A 21,715-nucleotide genomic window follows, 5' to 3' on the forward strand; every position below is an offset into this window, starting at 1 on the left:
AAAATTAAGATGTCATTCCCACTGGTAACCCCTGTCTCATGTAGGTACACTTTAGTCCCACACTAACTGCACTTTATTTACACATTGAATATCTTAATTTAATGAGACTTGGACAGCGTAGTCTCCTTAAAATGAGAATGCTAATTATATACTGGTTTCATTCCTTCATTTGAATTGACAAGAAAGCTTTTTCTTTTCAGTTTTATATTATAGAAAGCTACAATGTATTTTCTCATATAACATTTGTGCATTTCTACTGTGTTCACTGGCCTAGCTCACTGTAGAAGAAAAGAGAAGGAAAAGACATCACTCAATTTAAATGCACAGTAACCTTTCCACAAGCAATTGCTGACAGCCACATCATTGTTCTCTGGCGAAACTTAAAATCTACTGTAACTTGACTTTCCTTGTTATAATCAGCAAACATTTTTCTAATTTTCTTTCATGTTTTGGTCCATTTAAAAGGAAAATTATATAAGTGTAATATTTGTTAGTGGTTCACAATAATCACCAAATCTTTCAAAAGGATTAAATATACACAGCACACATACACAGGCATGCACACACACACACACACACACACACACACACACATACACACCAGTAAAGCAAGTGTACATCTATACATCTTTTTACTGTTTTAAGAAAAAGAAATCTAATATAATTCCCTACTGTTAAACTTTTATACAACATCTCTTAAAATATATTCTGCATTTTATTTCAAAAATGCATTTTATTAAGAAAAAAGAAAGGAATCAATTACAAATCAGCAAATCAAAACCATGGTCTATAACATGTCAATGCATTTTGATATCAAAATGCTGCAGCCTCTAGCAATGCAAACCACAGAGGACTATGTAGCTTCACCATCTGCAAACCTGTCTACATTCTACCCACCGACAAGGTTAATACTGCCACTAAATAAAACAAACACTTGGAAAAGATTCAGAGCTGTGGTAATGGTTGCATTCATCTTTACATTGAACAAACACTGCCATTTCTATGTTAAATCTTTCCCTTGTCACCACAGGTCTTCCAATTTAAAAAAACTGTACGTCATTTACCAACAGCAGCCCTTCAGGAACTGTTACGCTAATTCAGGTCCTTCAAATTTTCAGGCATTACAGAAACATCAATATGGATGCAGCGCTACGAGAAGAGACAGAAAGGTTTTATACGTGCTAACAAGGAAGGCGTATAAAGTAAGAGGACAGTAATGATGAGTGTGCCTATCTCTAGATTTTCTAGTACATCCAGACTAAGGAATCTAATTTTTACTTGGGAGGCACTTGGAGGTGTGAGCACGAACAGCAAAGTGCCTGTATTAGTTAACTGTCTCATGGAACACAGAGATTGTTCCAAGGAAGTCTCTTATTTACATGGCTTCAGAATTAAGTAACAGTTCTATAAGGTTATTGATAATTCCTCAATCTCCTAGTGTGTATATATACTCGAATCAGAATGCATTAGTTAGTGGATTTCATTGATTGTTGATACTTTCTGAGAAGCTAACTCCATCATCTTCAAAGGAAGTGACTAGAAGGAGAGATTTAGTACGCATTATGTAATATGCTATTTTACCTTACAATGAACATTGTTTAGTTAGGCTACCAGTTGTCTAGAAAAAGGGGCATGGCTGCAGCTGATATTTCAAAAAGTGTACATTAAAAGTTCATGCCTGAAGGGGTACATATGTTAGAATGCTTAGCATGGGAAACGGAGCTCCATAGTTCAATCTGTTACTTTTTTTCTAATATGTAAGAAGATACTACATGGAATATAGTCATGGGAGATCAAGAAAAGCTGATGGTACATTGTGGAAAAACAGAAATATAAACCTACAAAAAACTGACATAAGGTTTTGGGAAAATATTCTCAGAAGTGTATTTCATTCGAGGTATTACAGTTGTAATTAAAAATAATTTTTGCTGTGTTAAGAATTGTTTTTTCTACATAATCAACACATTTAATTGAAAACATTTTACAGTCTTTGGGAAGTTGGAATTACTCAGGGTCTTAATTACTGTCACCATCAAACACTGATAACAAATAAAGGAGAAAGCTTTTAAAGGTAAGACAGCACGTATGGACAACCACCGCACTTCGAGTCTTTTTACAAACGAATTGTATGTTCAGAGCTAAAATCAGACACTCAAAAGCAAATGCAACCAAAATCATTAAGAAGAGTCAAATAGAAAAAGAGCAATACAAACAAGCCAAAGACAACAAAACATTTTTCCAGACGACTGATGTATTGAATGTAATACAGAGAAAGGCAAAGGGCTTTATATATTTTGGCCACTGAAGATGCAAACACCAGCCAAACAGGAGCTTAGAAGCATTTCCAGGTCTATGAACAACACCAGGGGAAGACTAAAGCAAATGCAGCATATGTTCTCAAACAAAGCAAGGTCATTAGAATCCAATTTTGACTTTTTATCTCTAACAAAACTTATGTATTACACAGTTAAGAGACTGGTACTACAGTTTTCACATTTAAAAACTGTAGTCACTGAGCAAGTTAAACTGGTTTTAGATCATGTTGGGACAGCTGGAAATTAACAGCAATGTCTAATTCTTTGTTACACAGAATGACCGCCATGAGAAGAACGTCACTCTATGAGGCCTCCTGGAGCCATCCGAGCCTGGACAGGGCGAGATGGCAGTGCTGCAAATCCATCGCCTGTACATTCAGGGTAAGAACAGTTCTTGTCCATTGCAGAGCCCCTGGCTATTAAAACAAACTGTCATCGGTATAGGTAAAATCACAGGTGCCAATCAGAAGAAGTACTCTTTCTGATTTTTCATTCACTGCATTTTGCATATTAAGCTCACTTTTCAAAACAGTTTCAGCACTGCCTGCATTCTCTGACCTTTTTGCCTCATTTCTTTTGTATAACCTTTTCTGCTGATAAATGCGAACAGCTATGGCAGTGATGCAAAGCAAGATAAAGATCACAACAGCTATCAAACCTAGAGAGAGAACAGAAAAGAAATACAAAGTCAGAGTTCTGGGTGGAATAGAGCTGTGTCAACTTCATTGCTTCATAAGTCCTAAGATAATTATTCTCCACTAAAGTGAGGAATTTAATACACATAAATTGGACAGATGACAACTTCAGGTATTTCCGATTCAAATAGTATTCAAATATATTGAGTTTACTTTTGACTGCTATCAATTTATACGTTCACCTCTGTTTAATCTGAATGCACATTATATTGGATCTACTATGTACATTTATATTTAGCACTATGTGTTATCTACAAGTTTCTAAGCCAAGGTGGTTACTTCATGTTAAGATGTAGAAAAGTCTTAATTATCTTGAAATTATTGAGGACTAGTAAAATAGCAAAATGTTGAATGTTAAAAGGTTTTTATGTGTTTTATGATTAAATACATCAACATTTTATAAAGTTGGTTTTCAATAATTTGTTATGGTACTGAATACCAAGAATATGTCATGCATATGAACAAACATACCTAGCAAAATATAGGTATGGATATACAGATGTACTTAAATTGTTTGTATATGAGAAACATTGAGTTTTTGAAACTTCTTGTTTCAAAAAATAAAATTTTTTAGTAGTCCAGTCTCAGCCATGCCTACAATAATCAACCCTAGCATTACATTAGGTCTGTTGTCCTCAAAATAAGATCTGTGAACCCCAGGACACCTAGGGAAGGATCCCATAGGTAAAAACTCACTTCATGATGCTTCTGAAGTGCCTTTTCCACTATGCTGAAATTTCTGGTGATGACATAAAATAAAGCAGGTAAAACTCCCAGTACTCAGCACAGTTTAGGGCAAGGGTACCGAACTGGAATAGTAGTCCTTGAATGCATGAAGCTGAGGACATCGTACTACCAGGCAAAAGCCACATATTCATTTAAGGATGTCCTTGATGCAGTAGTTAAAACTTCTCATTTTATTAAAACTTGACCCTTGACTGCAAGTCTTTTGAATGTTTTGTGTGCTGAAATGGGAAATACAAATAACGTATGTGTGGCATGTTCTGAAGGGTGAGGCCTGTCCCAGGAGGAATGCTGTTTGAACACTGGAGTTATGGACTGAACTAGCTGATTTATGTTTCAAGCAGCACCATTTTTATTTGAAGCAAAAATTCACAGGCAAATTCTGGCTGTTCAGATGTGGGTATGTGGTGGGCACTTCATCTAAAGTAAGGAAAATAAATCTGCCACTTCAAGAAAATTAACAGCACATGTTACCAATTCTAAAAATCAAGCCTTCAAAGAAAACATAGAATTTGCAAAACTACTGTGGCACCATGAGTTGAAGAATTTCCTCATACCTAAGGACGTTTCTGATGAGATTAGTCAAGGTAGGTAACAATGAGGGTCAAATATCATATTGCAAAATTAAGACACCTTTCTAATATAAAATAGATGTAGCGAGGCATGGTGGGGCATGCCTGTAATCCCAGCACTTGGGAGGCTGAGGCACAAGGGCTGTTGTGAGTTCAAGGCCAGCCTGGGCTACATAAGTGAGTTCAAGGCCAGCTTGAACTAGGTAGTGAGACCTTGTCTCAAAAAGACAAAAAAAAAAAAAAAAAAAAGACGTATATAACTATAATGGAGTATGATCAAGTTAAAGATTTGAAAATTTTTGTCAATCAGGAGATTCCTAAACAAGTGATTTGCTAAAGATACTGATTTTCCATAGTCAATCATGATATTTTCAATATTGAACCAAACTGGAATAGGTCAGCCTTTCCTGGGAAAGGAAACAATCTAATTGAATGAGGTGACTAAAGTATGTAAATGAAATCTGAAAAATTTACTAGTAGGCATGGTTGCTTTTGTTATTATTAACCATAGTATTAACTTTAATTAGAATATTCATTTGTTATATATTTAGCCTCTTGTTCTCAGTTGACTTGCTTTAAATACTTCTTGTTTCTTATTAAGCTTCTGGCTTAAAGAGAGCTTCCAACAATTTCAGTGTAAGAAAACTACTAGATTACATTATAGACAGTGAGTATCACCACTATGTCGGCCAAAGTGGGCCAAATGGGACTCTGAGATAATCAAAACCATAGATGGTCTCTGAACTTGTTTCCTCCATAAATGTGATTTATCTGTTTTAATTCAGGTTAAATTTTGATAGGATGTGTTGTGCCCAAGAAAAACTTTGATCTCACCTGTTATTAAAAAACACAAGTAAAACTATTCTATATAAAGTATGGCCATGCCTATACCCTGTGATGTCACATCCAAAGCACTGGGTGAATGTGTTTTTATGAAGAAATTATGTAATTTTCTCTCCGTCTAAATTTGTCTGGGTGTGCTGGCCAGAAATGCTGCAGATCTGGGTCACCACTTTGAAATGCCTTTGATATCAATTCTCCCATCTTAAACTTATTTTGTTTCTAAAAAAAGAAAATTATATAAAAGGTACAATGAGTGTAGGGGGATTAGACAGCCTGGAAAATGCTTAACTGGATTAACTATGGCTACATAGTAGGTACAATTTATGAGTAACTGGACAGTGGGCAAGTGCTGCACCACCATGCTACCAGAGGGAATAACGCACTGGAGGCCCGTACACTGTGACTTGGCAGGTAAATTGCACGTGGTCCAAGGAGGCCTTCTGAGCTCAGATAGGCATTGCCAGGTGCTACACTTCTGAGACTCCATCTCTGCAGACATGGAAACTACATAGCACCAGTTCCATGGCCCCTGGGGAATACCTGGCATAACTGGCATAGCCTTGCTGTATTGTCTTTCTTTGCCCTATGCAGTTGATTTAAGTAAGAATTTCCTGGGTGAACTGTGACTTATTTTTGTTCTTGAATAACATTCGAATGACGTACCAGCACCTTTGTTCCTCAACTCTGTAAATCTTAGAAATGAACTTTGCCCAAAACAACAGTGTAAGAATTAATTTTGTCCTAATATTGGTTTGACAATACAATGGTCTATATTTATATCTACCTTGGTATCTACATCTACCTATGTCTACACAAGGAGAATGCCTGAGAAAGGCACTATCATTGGACAGTTTATTTGATAGCAATCCTAGTTTTAAATGTTGATCACACTGTAAATCTTACAGCTATAAGAGTTTTTACTGTGTACAATTTTCCCAATATTTCTAAGAGACCTTATCATTATTAACTAAAACTACAGATTATTTTAACTATTATTCATGAAAGGTAGTTTTTTGCTTGCCATGTGATTAAATGAAATTCCATTTATGTATCTTGAATTCACACATCATTAATTTGAGAAAAAGTAAAGGAACAGGAATAATAATTGTGATGGCTACTCCCAGTCATCAGCCTGACTGGATTGAGAAACACCTAGGAAATTAGTAAAGCATGGTTCCAGTTGTTTCCACAGATGCTTGCCATGTGGGCCGGCAAACCGATGGGGAAACCACCCCGCATGCGGAGGAATGCACGGAGAGAGCGCTACTGCCACCACTCAGCAGGGTGGGACCTGGGATGGAACAAAAGTGAAGGAAGGAGGAAATCTGCTAGCAACGTCTCTGTACTGATTTCTCGTTGTCTCCTTCCTAGCTGCAATGCAGTGAGTGGCTTTCCCCCACCAAGCCCTTCCGCCATGATGGTCACACCTCACCACAGGACTGAATCCAAAGGAACCAGCGAACCAGACATTGGAATCTCCAACACCATGAGCCCGAATGCACCTTTCCTCCTCCAGGTTGTTACTCTGATGTATTTTGTCAAAGCGACAAAAAAAGCTAACAGTGGTGGTCACAAAGATTTGACAAATAACATTCACTGTCTGAATAAAATAATAACTACTTGAAAAAACCCACATCTGGGTGCAAAAGAGGCCAAAATGCAGAATCAAATGGACCAAGTATAAAGTCCACAGGAGTTGCCCAAGTATATGAGTAACCACATTACCCGGCAAGGTATTAGAATAATTATTTACCTTATATATGTCCATATCATATTCAGAAGGTGGAAAAAAGCTAAACCACTTAACATTTCAATAATTTGATTAATAACATTCTTTAGAGCATTAATCAGGAAGAGAAAAGGTTTATTTCTAGAGTTGGTTTTGAATAAATTACATCTCAAAGTATATGCTGTCACATTACCAGAGAGATAACTTTCAAAGATTTTGTTAACTCTGCAATTTAAAATTATTGCTAACCACCCTGAGTCCATTAACCTAATATTTGATAAAAATGCAATTGAAAGTATAGTATTATTTGATATTGAATATTATCCCCCAAAAATCCAGCTTAGTAAACATTAAAGCAACAGAAAATATATGCTTCTCGTGTTAGTATTATTCCTACTTTTTACATGAGCCCTTGCTGAAGCAGTCGTGTGTCCAAGGCAAAGGAAATTAAAAATGACATTTTCTTGAATATATTCAGAATTCCATAGGGCTTGCAAATGGACATTTCAGGTCTAATTAATATGCATTATTACAGCTTTGCAATTATTCCTTGATTATGGTGTATCAGTGAAACTGTCAATTATCTATACTAAAGATTTCCAAGAGTGCCAAGAATTCAGGGCGGGTCTATAAGACAATCCAGCAGAAACCATCAGTTGCCCTCACCGCTCCACGCTTGGCACTTGTAATATGAGCAGATTCTCCATAGACAGTTATATAAAACTAAACATTCACAGTTACTAGCCAGCAACAAGGAACCGAAGACGAGCTCATCCGTGCTTCTCATTACCTCCGATTACTGCTGAGTCACTTTTGATTGCATGTGTGAGGGGTTCCCTGTCATCCACTGTTCCGGAATGATCTGCAATTGAATCACAAAAGGGGACAGAGGTGATACAGCTGAGAAAAAGGAAGAAATTTTGAAAAATTCATAAAGGTTTTAAGCTTGAACAGAAATCTGGAAGTGAGTGTGGGAACTTTATCATTTTCAAATTAAACAATGAATAAGAAATTAAGACTCTAGACAAGGATGAAATATGAAGGGATCATTTAATGACTGTTTTGCTTCTCGGTCCCTAAGTAATCCAACATTTCTTGCAGAGCGGTGGTGACGAATGTGTAGCTCCCGTGCTGCAGTGGATGTTTGTATCGTTGAAAACTCAAGAGCGTTTGCCGTCACTTATGCATACTTATGCAATACTTATGCATACTTTGCATAAGAGATCAAGCCTGGGTCCTGGTACTCCAAAAAGCCCAGAACACAATGCCATGCATTTCTTAGCCCTTAGTATTTCTTGCAAAACATAAAGAAAAAGAAGTATTTACATGAACAGGTAATGCTTTATACTTTTTCTCTACTTCAGCCAGAATCCTCTCTTCAGGATTTTGCCAGTATTGGAGGCTTTGCACACCCTCTTTCTAACTGGATTTATGAATAGTCTTAAGGGTTTTCAAAAATGAAACATGCCAGGAACCATTTTTTTCTTTTTGACACACTGTTTGCAGCAGATTTATGTATGTGTGTGTGTGTGTGTGTGTGTGTGTGTGTGTGTGTGTGTGAAAATACACTTTCAAAAATCTACATTTTTATTTTGGAAATTGTTTTTAAAAATAAAAGTATAAAGCTGTTATTTATTCTGCATTTGTTACATATCCTCTTAGTAAGTACACCAATTTGGTATATATTGCCTCTGTACATCATTTACATTTGTATGTGCAGGAATGAACTTTATATCTACATAAACTATACATAATCCTTTCTGTGAAAGGATCATATCAGCATGATACCAATGTAAAAAAGAAGCTCACATTGTTTTGTAATTATTTCTTTCTGGCATTTCATGGTTAAACTTAGCAGTCAATAAAGTTATGCTGTTCTTGCCTTTAAAGTAAAAGACTCTTGGGGAAAAAAAAAAAGAGAGAAAGAGAACCCAAATTTAAACAGAAGCAACTCTAAGAAGCCATCCTGAGAATGCAGCATAGTAACAAAATCAGCAGTTTTCCCAGTCCTATGGACAGGGTGAGTTTGTAAGTGGGTAGAGGAAAAGGTTTAAACCACCTGCAAATGAATGTGTCCTTTCCCTGGAGGTGGCATCAGTGCCAGCAGGGGCCACGCAGCTGGCTTCGGTCACATGCCCGGTGACGGTGACAGGTGCTGGGCGGCTGGGGTGCAGGGCGGCTTTCAGAGGGGCCACGTGGCTGAGCTGCACCGCCGAGAGGCAGCCCGTGAAGCCGTGCGCGCCAGCCAGCGCTGTGTCGGGGTCCACATGGCCGTGCTCTGCAAATCCCAGGAAATATCAGCATAATCACAGTGAAACGCACAAACAGCCGAGGACACACCTGAATATTCCAAACCTGTCCGTGCAGCAGCAATAAATACACAGCTAATAAATATCCTTCTGTCTTTATTAAAAGAATCCAATCTAAGGCTTTCCACAACTGGCCCTGAGATCTCTTAGGTTAACCAAAACAGTTAATTAAGAGTGAAACAGGGATTTCTCTGGAAATGATTAAAGCCTCCAAAAGAATGGGTCAGGCTATGAACCAATAGCGGTCATAATATTTCAAATTTTAAAACATCATTAAAATGTATTTATGAGAGAGCTTGTAGGCATCATAGGAGGTGTGTCCTGGATTTAGAAATCAGTTTTGCTCAGCTTTTAAGACTTAATCCATGAAAATAAGGTAAGCTAGAGGTAAAATTGACCCTCTAGAGTTCCCTTAACAATTGTCCAGCTAAAAGGGTTTTTGTTTTCTGACACCTTATAATCACACCCAAATCTGCCACCCAATACACTATTGTCATGTAAGAAGCCATACTCCACAGTTACTGGCATGTCTCCTTCATGACTCAGATACAACACTGGAAACATTTATTCCCCATTTGTCTCTCTTCCTGTTTTAATTAAAAATTGTTACTTAGAAGTATGCTTGTGCCTCTCATAGACAAATAAGTCCTCTTCCCAAGAGTTTAGTTAGTATTGGACTGTTGTGGGACAGAGATTGGTTTGAATGCCAGAATATTAATTCATTACATCCTAACAAAAAAGTAATCCTTTATGTTAGTTGTTTAGCAAGAATCTATTATATGCTCAACTGTTATCAGAATACCATCCACTCATCCACCAATGACAATCACAAAATAGCACAGTTACCCTTATACTTCACCTGTGTGGGCCTAGACAAAATTTATATTTTGTCTCTTTTTTAAAAAGAATAATTATTATTTATTGACTGCACATTGTATGCTAGGCACTGTTTTAAGGGATTTGAATGTTATTTTTTTAAAATTTACAGTATACACATGAGTAGCTTATTCCAGTCATGTAAATATGAAATGTAGCTTCTGAGTTTCAATGATTTTCCTAAGCTCACACAGTTGTTGGAATTATTTACAAGACCCCAATCCTGTTGGACATAAAATCCCCAGGTTTTTTTGTTTATGAACCATTTTGGGTATGAGATATTGGTTACATCCTCTACAGTGTCTTGTTTCAGTTTTGAGTGCTTTATTTTTTGTTTTTTGTTTGCGTGAGCGCTGCGTTTTAAGTAACCCTTAGCATCATCAGTCTGGCGGAGCCTGTCTTTACTTGTTATATCTAGACTTCTGAAGATCATTTTCTTTGGCTCCATTTTCTTTCAGATTTTAGACCGAATAATAAAAATACTGATTAAGCATTTAGTATGATGACTATCACTCTCTTTAAAAAGAAAACTGAAGATTACAGAGACTGCATCACTTTCTGTTGTGGGCTTTAATCATTTCCAGAGAGTTCAGCATATCATTCTTAATTAGCCGCACACTTAAGGACTTGTGCTCATTAACCTAGGAAATCTCAATGCTGTTTGTAGAAAGACTTAATGGAACTCTTTAAATAAAGGCAGAAGAAAAAAGGAATGTAGTAGCTGCATATTCGTTGCTATTAAGTGAGCAGACTCAGACACAGGCATTCTGGCCCGGGCGTTCAGCCTCTGTAGGCTGTGTCTCACCTCCTGAGGGTTCCTCTCTCCCTACACAAGAAAAGCACATGAAAGTAGCACTCTGGGGCTCATACACACTGCACGGTGAGCGCCTTTGGCACACAGCTGACCTTCAGCTCCCAACATCCTGCTAAGCAGCTTCAGAGAAGCAACTTTGTCACCATGCCGAAAAGCAGAGAAATGACATTCACTCCCACAGCAGTCACTTGTTCCAGTGGATGGGGATCCACATCCACTGATTCAATTTGGGGTCAAATATAGGGAAAAAATACTGTTTTTAAATAAATGGCATCTGCACCAAGCATGTACAGGCTCTTTTCTTGGCATTCGTCCCTAAACAATATGGTGTAATGACTATTCACATTGCATTAGGAATCATAAGTCATCTAGAGAGGGTTTTCAGCATATTGGAGATGCGCGTCAGTTCTATGCAAACTCTACACTATTTATACAAGACACTTGTGGACTTGGGGGGTCGACATAGAGAATCCTGAAACAAATATCCCATGGGTTTAGGGTACAACTGTATATACAAGTCTGTACTTTTAGGAAAAATTCATTCTTGCATTGGACATTTTTTTTCACTATAATGATAAAAATCATTATAATGATAAAATCACTCTAATGATAAAATCATTATAATGATAAAAAGGAAATACATTTTAATAGCTACATAATCAGGACAGTGCTCTTTATATTTCTTCTACAAGGTTAAACTATTGAATAAAACTCCTATAGGCTTTTAAAATAATCTTACTTTGAGTCAAAGATGCAGTCAAGATTTACTTTTCTGTTAAAAATCTGAGGTGAAGCATATTTTTAAAACTTCACATTTACAAATTGAAAACATTTTTCCTCCTTAGAAATTACTGTACAAAAATTTAAACTTTAAACCCTAAAAAGGGGAATCAGTCAACTAATATTTACTGTTTTTGGAAGTATGGATACAGCAAACAAATTCTCCGCAGTTTGGGCGTCTTACAGTTTATTGGGGGAGGAGAGGTAATAAACGTAGAAACAAACTAAATGAGAATTTCGAAGACTCATAATGCTATGAGGAAAATACCCTGGACAGCATGATGGAGTGTATCTGGGTCAGGAAATTACCTTGATGGATTAGGTTGGTTTTTGTGTTTATTTTAAGGATGACTCTTCTCATAGCCCTGTTTTTCTAGTACCTATGGATATTACTACCACATCTTTTGGCTCTATTGCTTCTTTTTCAAAATATGTGAGATTCCTTATGATTTCGTCACCTTTATCAGATTGTTCCTAGGGGTGTGTGCATGTGTGTGTGCACATGTACATGCATATGTGTGCACATTTGTGTTTCTCAATATTCTGCAGAGGACATGGTAAGCCCTTCCTATCTGCACACATGAAGTTTTATTTGGTTGGAAAATTGCATGTGTTGAGTATGCAACTATTGTTTCCCATTTGTCCTTTTCATCCTGCTGGAATGCCATTTTTTCACATTAGGCCTCCTCTGTGTATTCCCCAAATCTATTTTAATTTCCCTCCTGATTTTCGTATGGGCCTTTATTCCTGTGTGAGCCAAATGCTTTTCATTTACTTGATCTTCCGGGTGATAAATTCAAGTATCAATAAAGGTCATTCCTTCCCATTGAACTTTTTAGTTTCAGAAAAAAAATCATATTTGTTACTTCCTCAAGGTCTTTCAGTGCTTTACTAGAATTATGTTAAATTCCTCTCTCTCTATTTCATTCATGTCATTGTCTGTCTCCTTGAATAGCTTTGCTTTCATGGAAATCTCTCTGGCTGTTTGGGGGGTGGTTGCCCTTTTGTTGGTGTTAAATCCATTAAAGGATGGAGTTTTGTTTTCAACCAGCTTGCTGTTGCTCACTTACTTCCTGCTTTAAGGAGCTCAAATCCAGAGAATGCAGAACATGCATCAGTCTGCGGCCCTAAACCTGGCGGGTAGGGGCAGCCAGAGACACCAGAGGAGGTCTCTCCTCTGCACCAAAGCTCAGAAGAGAAAGGACAGAGTCCAAATTGCAGGTGACCCTCTGCTCCTTCAATGCTGCTCTTTAGTCAGAGTTTCCAGAGTCCTCCCTCCTGGTGGGCTGGACGGACAACTCCCTGCTTCAGGGCCATTGATGGGCTGGAATTACCATTGGGAGTGGAGAGAACCTGCAAGGAACTTAGCAGCCATCTGCCCAGAGCTGAATTCCAATACAATAGCTAGACGCCCCCTGGCCTTTGAAACACATAGTGCCATCTATCTGCCTTGACAATTATGCTTATAATGCTAATAATGAGCAAAAAAAAAAAAAAAAAAAAATGCATCTTTCCTGTTCTCTGATTCCTAAAATGCCAACACAGTGTAAAGGCTAGCAAAAATAAGGTAGAGGAAGACATTGAAGACAGATGTCTTCTTCATCACAGCAGTCCTGTAAGATCATTATATTTTGGACGGCTCTGCTTATACAAGTCTTTAACTGACTCAGACTCTTGGGTGGTCTTGCCTGTTAGAAAAGAAGCCTCGATTGCATACACCAACCAAGAGCATGACTTCTGTTGGTGCAAGGAAGAAAACTCTTCACAAAAGGTCTACAAGTGGAGTACCGAGGAGTTAGAACTTGATGGAATGCCTTCCTGTTACAGAGAAAGGGCTGTTTCTGGGAAGATATGACAGTGAATGTAACAACAATCACAGGGAGCACTATGGAATTTCTCGTGGCTCTCATAACCAAAAATACAGAATGAAAAGTACATGGCCTCAGAAAACAAATATAAGCACCTTATAATGTCATACTTGTGGAAAGGGGCCATTTTTTGAAAAAAAGAAAGGATTTCAAGATCTTTCATCCATAAGGTTAAGGAACATTTGCAAAAAATGATGCTGCCTATCAAAGAAGGAGTCAGAGTGAGAGCCGGGTAGGAGAGTCTGATCACTGTGTGAGTTACTCAGCATAAAGAGTGAGCGGCAAATCAGAGGACGAGTCCTACTGGGATAAAGGAGAAGTTAGTCATAAGAGGCATTTGCTTGTTTGCCAGGTCTACTACTGCCTGAAATATAATCTTGAAAGCCTAATTAATGCAAAAGTTATTTATAGGTACCTATCTCACAGTGACCTGTATCTCTCCTTTGCTTGTAGTATAACCTAGCTCATTTTAAGTACCATTTCACAAGACATTTGAAAAATCACAGTGTCCTTAAACCTAATTAGACTTTCTTATGTACCATCCTGGCTTTGAAGTAGGTTTTATTTAAAATATCCTGGAAATCGAAGATTGTTACTGTGGCTCTCTTGGAGAGACTGAGTAGACATCCTCTTCCCCCAGACCACACACTTTATTTAAATCTGGCCTAAATCACCGCCAGAGAACTCTGCACTTCCTCCCTCTGCAGCTCAGGAAAGATAAACGATCCCTACGGGTCATTGCTTCTAAATATACCAAAGCTGCTGCTCAGAACAAGTCAGAACAGTCTCAGGGCTTTTATGAAAGTCAGATTCTAACATAAGAATCAACCTGTGTACAGAACTCAGGACTTAATTTTACAACAATTTTGAATATGAAAGACAAATGTAGCAGAGCAGATTAATTATACAGGACCATCAAGCGAATTTGCATGATGTCACCTGATATCCCACATTACCACCATGAAGCACCAACAGACTTGCCCAGTGTTCTTGCACCATTGCATATGTGACATGAAAAGAAACCAACAGCGATTACGAACTGTGTTGAGCCTTTGAACATTGCTTTTCAGTCATTTTTGCAATGTGTTTACGCATATCATTATTCAGAACATGGGCGATCATCCCATGTGACTTGAATATTATGTAATTGTCCTAAGTGGCATTTTTTAATGTGGAAGAAATGTAATCCAATAGAACCTTAATGAATTAGCAAAATAATTTATACCTGCATATTTCCTTAAACTAATTACATCTTGGAGAAATCTCTTTTTATATAATTTTCCCAGAAGTATTTATCTGAAGGGAACGCATTGACAAATCGCTCACTTTGACAACAGAATACACGTAAGCTGTAAACAACACACTTAATAAAGACACAGCATCAGGCTGCTGCTTTTTCACAAGGAAGAGGAGAACAAAGGAACCGATTCCCCTCCACCCTCCCGTACACAGTTCTAAGGATGAGTCTGGACTGTGATGACAATTTTTTACCCCGGTCCCTGTTAACAAGCATGACCAGCAGATACGAAGCAAGAAGAAGTAATTTCTAGGTAACAACATCAAATTGTGCCGTGACGACATGGAAACCATCTCTAACGTTCCATTACACTAAACAGACAGCACTGGCTGAACCCAAATTTCACTACTTTTATTCTGACTTGTCCTCAGGTGTATCGTCAGCATGAACCATCCAGCATCGCCGCTCTGTGGCTCCGTCTTTACCTCAAGTGTTCCGTGTCCGCATCCTATGGCTCAGCCGCTACTTTCCTCTCTCCTCTGTCCAGCTCCACCCTTTGATAAATTCATGGACACGTGGCTTTGTATTTACTTATGTCTTGTGCAGACACTTTTTATGCATGGTGATAATTAAGAAAATAATCTCTCTGTTTTAGAAGATACTCATGGTTTGCCACTGCACAAAAGATTTTAGATTTGGTGTTTGATAATGTAAAGATTTAGATTGAAGACTTTTGCTGTTTTCTGGAAGGGAAGTAGAGCTGTTTGTTGAGGAATGATTGCCAAATATACGTACTGTAATGAGTATGGTGTCATCATCAGAGGAATACGCTTGCCTTCCCCACAAGGGCCACATGCTCATGATTATATGCTCCTCTGACAAAATCCCAAATTCCATTTTATAATTTGCTCTATAATTACAATCAGATAACAGGCTGCTTTTGGCATCATGAATGGTGTCTGGGTTTAAAATGTGATGTTTCTGGTCAGTGTGTATGCATCATGATTCAGAGAAAAAGATGTTTTGACTATGGCACATTCAGAATGGTACAAATGACCCTCTGGAATCAACTAGACTTTTCAAAATGATGAAGTCATGCTACATTTTAAAAACAATCTGTGATAACTTAGTTATTAAAAGAACAAAATTTTAAAAAGCAATGGATCAGATTAACTTTTTAAAGGACTTTTGATGATGTGTTAGTTTTTCTTCTACAAGCTGCAGTTCCCTTTTAAATTTTCCTTTTAAAATAGTTGCTCCCCTACCCTGAAAATTCTTTTGCAACATGTGTATAGAACCAGTGTCCTCAGTTTGCCCAGGTCACCTTTTCCTCGCGTCTAGGGGCTGAAGCGGGTCTTACATAAAGGGTTTCTGTAGACTGGAGGTTTCAGGGGACAGCAGTGCATTCCGTGCTGACTGCACGCTTCATTTACATACGGCCTAAGTCTGCCCTGCAGTGATCTAGGTGCCCTTCTTGGCTTTGCAGCCTCGGAAAAGAGAAACGGTCTCTGTCAGTCATCATACCCCACATAGAAAATCTCTTGCTCAGAATAAGTGAAATAATTGTCAGGCTTTTATTTAAATAAATTATAATTAACTGTAATTATAATTATTTATAATTATAAACAAATATATTTATTATAAAGAAATTATAATTATTTAAACAAATTACAAAACTATTCGAACTTAGGAAATTATCCAGGCACATAACTCTGAGCTTAATTCTCTGCGTGACTATGAAGAGTAAATATAATGTAGCCTATTGATGATGGGGCTTTCTAAAGTGAACTGCTTGACTGAAACCTGGGTCTTCCCACCAGAGCTTTGAACTATTATACAGAAAAGTTCCCACATGACCTGAGCCACTGTAACCTATCTGACCACGGGAGTCACCTGAGACGTGTGAAGTGTAGCAAGGAGTTAGAGATCATTACCATGTCACGGTGCAGTGTGATACTGTTTATAACACACCTTGCACAATATTGGCTATTTATGTTTACCAGTGACAGGGATCCAAAATGACTCCCAAATTTCTTCCTAAGTTTAAGAAAAGGGGACTGGAGAAAGTCAAGAGAGAGCAGGCATTTTCTTATTTCTGGATTTCCATCTGTAAAAGTAGTGGATGGTCAAATCTTTAAACTTTTTCATTGAAAATGTGGGCAAATTACAACTCCAAATCATACGCACATACACACACACATGCCAATGTTTACATTGTGCTCCGTTAAAGTATATCTCTAAATTATCTTTTAAAAAGAGATGTATCTTAATATATCTTAATTTGGGACTGTTTTATCTAAAGCAGTATCAAGGTACAGTATACTGAATTAGATACATAAGACCTTGTTGTAGTGATTGTGAGTCCCTAGTATTTATAAGCTCTATAAGGGCAGATGTACTATTTACCTTTCTTATGGGTATTCTCTATACACAGTAGGTGATCACAAAGCAAGTATTAAATTAATAGATGAATCAATCAGCCAAATGGGCTTACAAAAGTGAGAAACATATGTGATAAACACGAGGCCCTAAAATGTGCTATCTAGTTAGAAGGTCTCAACCGCCAACTCTGAAATCTGCTGTCTACCTGTGCAAGGCCATGCTTCCCGTGGGCTCTCCTAGCGAGTGGCTGATCACAGCAGACACTCTGAGGTGGGCTTATTCCTGGGCAGAAGAGGACCCATCTGACTGTGGTTCAAGGGCTCCCAAACACTGCTCAGTCTTTCTTAGACTGCAGAGTCCTCTGCCATACTTCTGTCTGATCTTCCCTCCCTGTCTCCCTCACCTGGGAGTCACATGGCTCAGCCGGCCTTGACGACTCCCTCCCCATTTTCTCTTACGTAAATGCTCTCTTAAGAAAGTCTTTGGCAGCCGTTTCTCAGATGGCCTGAGCCAACACAGTAGATAGCTTCAAAATTGTGTAATGCTTTGGAAAAATTAAAGCTCCATTCTTCAACCATCTTGATCTACCTCACTACAAATTAATATATCATACAAGAATACAATAATATACTCTCTAACATTTATAGTCAATTCATGTACTGCACAAAGCAGTCTCCTTTGAATTACAAATGATTAGACCTGCACCAAGATCCACACGTTAGGCGCAGGTGAAATAAATGATCATTTATTCTTTTAGGAGAATGAATTGATTCAGAATATATACTTCACTGCTCAGTTTGTATTTTAATCTCATTTTTCAACATGAGTTATATGCATTTGAATAATATACAACCTGAATAAAAACATTAATGTCCTTAATTCCATACGAATATCCCATGTTCATTTGCAAAAAGGAAAACACATATTAAATGTTGTTCCATTTAGTTAGTGCATTTCTCCTCATGTGATCCAAATCACTTTCCTAATTATGGTAAAATATATGTAACATATGTCGACACACAAAAATATCTTTATCAGTAACTGTCACTGAATTTGAAGATAGCAATATGATTTTTATCAATATTGCACATTTTGATTAGAATTTTCTGTCTTAAACATTTTAGGTTCATGCTGCATTTCAGAACTTGATAAAAGAAAGAGCTCCTGAGATCAGGAGTTGCTTCATTTATTTAACTTTTTTCATTCTTTCTGCTGGAGATTATGGTATATCTTGCAATGAGAATCTACTTAATGTGTCTTCTGTCAGGAAGGCAGTATCACCTCATGGACTCACACACTGATAATATCTAGTGATGTGGAGACTGGTGGGGGGATTCTCCCATACTCTCACTTGCCCGTACTTCTATGAATAGCAACAGCAGTTACGTGCTGGTCAGCGTTTGGAAGACAGAAGAGGGAGCAAAGCTTGACATTCAGCCATGATTTTCAGGCAGGGGATGAGGCTCCACCCTTGGGTGTCCTCAGCCTCCCTTCACTCTGGGTCTGTCTAGAGCTTTCTTTCTCTGCCACCTACCTCTTCTAGGGCTGCAAACATAGGAAAGAGAGCGGACCCATAGATAGGACAAGTTGTGGTTTTGATGTTGTTGCTGTTCATTTGTCTATTTACATTTGTGCCCCTATATTTTTTAATTTTTGAGTTAATGTTTAATAATTGTATATATGGTGTAGAGCATGATTTTTCAATACCTGAGTACCGATCAAATTGGAGTCATTAGTATTTCCATCTCTTCACTCTTCATTTCTTTATGTTTGGGGTCGAGAATCCCCTCTTCTTATTCTTCACAAAAAATATAACAGGTCGGTGTGAATCACAGTCGCCACACTCCAAGTTACTCCTTCTAATGAGCTGTATTTTATGCCTATTATCAGACCTCTCCCACTTGCTTCCCTGCCCCCAAGTCCTTCCTCCTTAAGAGCGAACTTCTGGTGCTTGTCTGTCTGATGTTCACTCATTTCACTTAACATAGTGACCTCCAGTTCTACCCATTTTGCTGCAAAGGACAGGATTTCATTCTTCCTACAATTTCCTTTTGCTTGACTTACTATCCCATAATTATAAGTGAAACAAAATCCTCTGTCACTCTGAAGAAAACGACACCCAGAAGCACATTTTTTATAGGTCCAAACTTAAACAGCCAATTCGTGGAAGTCAGACTCTTTACTTCTACACTGGTCCGAAATACACATTTCCCAATGACATATGTGAAGTAAATGCTCTCTTCCATTTTCAAATGAGAGCCCAGCCACTGCTTCCATATATTTACAATGTAGTGTAGAACTGGTACTCAGCACACAGATGGAAGTGTGTAGAGTTTTAACTGCTAATTAGACATCAGGGGCCGGGATTTGAATCAACTTTAAAGCTGCAGAACAAAGTAGAATCACCACTTCACGCCAAATGTGTTACTGACTATGTATGCATCCTGAGAGCAAATGATATAAATGTAAACCTTCGAAGTTGGATTTATATAAGTTACACAGTGAGACACTTGGGATTTTTCAGTGAAGCTTCCAAACAGCTAAATAGTATTCTGTACACTTTTTTTATGTCCACTATGGCACACTGGAAGAACATTGCAATTCATGATGTTTCTGCTGTTTGGAAAATAAGAACACATCATTTTGGTGCTCATCATATTACAGGAATGCCTATAAATATTCATAAACTTAGCTAGTAACCTTCTCGAAGGCCAACATTTTGATCAGTCACTCATGGGTTTAATCAAACATTCTCAACATTTTGAGACTCTCTACAGGGAACACAAGCAATGATTAAGCGAGGTACAAATAACTGAAAAGGTCAAAAATACAAGGTTCCATTCACTATCTTAGACAAAATTGTTCATGTTAGCATCAAATATCAGAATAGGAACAAAACTAGTGAGTAAGAACCCTTATACCCATTTCTGATTATCAAATAATAGGAAATATCAATAGTTTATAATTTATTTATATCTGAAAATATCACTTTTAAAATTTACTTCCCCATTTTCAATTTTTTCCTTGTTGGAAAGTATAAAAATGCATACATATGTGATGTTACAACAGTAGGAGTATGCTTCTATTCACTGCTACAGTCAGAAGTAATGATGAAAATAAGTCACCAGCATAATACACTTACAGTCAGTATGAACGAGAATGACTGTCAACTACAGCAACACAAGGCAAACAGGACCCAGGCCATAAACTGCAACATATTTGCAAGCTGGAAGAAAACTGATGCTTTTACCTTCTAGTTCTTTTACACTTTATCTTGACTTTATCATGAGGTGAAGATTTGTACATTTGGTAGTTGACTGATACAAACCTTATGTTTCTAGCTTCATTTGATAGATTTAAAGTGTGAAAACAAAATTGAATTTCAGTATGCTGGACTGACGCATGACAGAGACCAGAGCGACTTTACTGTCAAAGAAGGATGCTTGCTCTCCTGCAGGAAGCCACTACTCATTGTTCTATAAGCATGCCTTATCCCGACCATTACTGAAGCATAATTAAACAAGCAGCAGATCTCCTTAGTTATAGGGCCTGTGTGCGTGTGTGTGTGTGTGTGTGTGTGTGTATGCAATGTGATTCTTCTGACCTAAACTTATGTATCATGACTTGGAGAAAGGCTGTTTCTTTTACTTACCTAACATCCTTCCCAGGACCAGAGATTTGACTGCAGTGAACTCAGTGCCTGAGGACAGGTACACTTGTCTCTCTATGCTCTCATCAATCTACAGAATGAGACACAAACATCCAAATGGGTTGAGGAAAGGACATTTTGTTGAGGAAAGGACAGTAAACAAGGAAAGAAACAGGAAAGAGATAAAGTGAGCAATTGTTAGTATTATTGTCCTAAAGATTTTTTTTAAAAAATAATTTTAAGATTTAGCTCTTTAAAAAAGTAAACATCCTTTTCTATATTTTACTCAGATACCACCTTGGCCCACCTGCTCTTCCTTTATATCTCTTTATTTTTCTGTACAATTTAAGGAATTCAAAATTGGTGAAGCCAACCAAAAGGTAAGTGTTATTTTTTGCCTCAGAATTTTAGTTAGCTTGGCATTTTCACTGGAGTCGTGCAGCTAGGAAATTTTCTTTTACATAGAGGCTGGAACATCGGTGCTTTTCTTCAAAAGCTGCTAGAGTGAATAATTCCACTTTCTCTGCCGTGACTCACATCCTTTTTAAAAATTGCCCTGATAACATAATCATAATTTTCTCTTCTAGAATTGTTGTTACATTTATACCCATCCTGTAAATAAATGGGTTTCTTTGTACTGGTAATTGGCTTATCAGTAGTACATGATGATAAATTGGACATCACCTCCCCACTGAGCAAAATAAAACCAGTAAAGAATGTCAGGCATTTTAAGTATGAGATAGTAATAATATTTTGGGTAGAATCTCATTTCTTAAAAAGCTACATTTGATGGTTTATAGTCTGTAGAAGTTCCTCTAAGATGTGTCTACGTTTATTCTACTTATGATCAAACTTCTGCTATAAATGCTCCATGCTGGGGATTCATAATCACAAAGTAGCTT

At 37.6% G+C, this 21,715-nt stretch overlaps 1 protein-coding gene across 1 annotated transcript in view; it reads right to left on the reverse strand.

Moving 5' to 3' along the window:
• Positions 1 to 713: 713 nt before the first annotated feature.
• Positions 714 to 21,715, reverse strand: part of Cntnap4 (contactin associated protein-like 4) — a 262,902-nt gene continuing 241,900 nt past the window's right edge. The window contains 5 exon segments of the mRNA XM_005403431.2: positions 714 to 2,802; positions 2,804 to 2,973; positions 7,689 to 7,760; positions 8,958 to 9,176; positions 20,817 to 20,904. Of these exon segments, the coding sequence (XP_005403488.1) occupies positions 2,779 to 2,802; positions 2,804 to 2,973; positions 7,689 to 7,760; positions 8,958 to 9,176; positions 20,817 to 20,904 (573 nt within the window). The 3' untranslated portion in view covers positions 714 to 2,778.

The sequence above is a fragment of the Chinchilla lanigera genome, unplaced genomic scaffold (genome assembly GCF_000276665.1).
Source record: "Chinchilla lanigera isolate Chin_1 unplaced genomic scaffold, ChiLan1.0 scaffold00083, whole genome shotgun sequence".
Classification (NCBI taxonomy): Eukaryota; Metazoa; Chordata; class Mammalia; order Rodentia; family Chinchillidae; genus Chinchilla; species Chinchilla lanigera.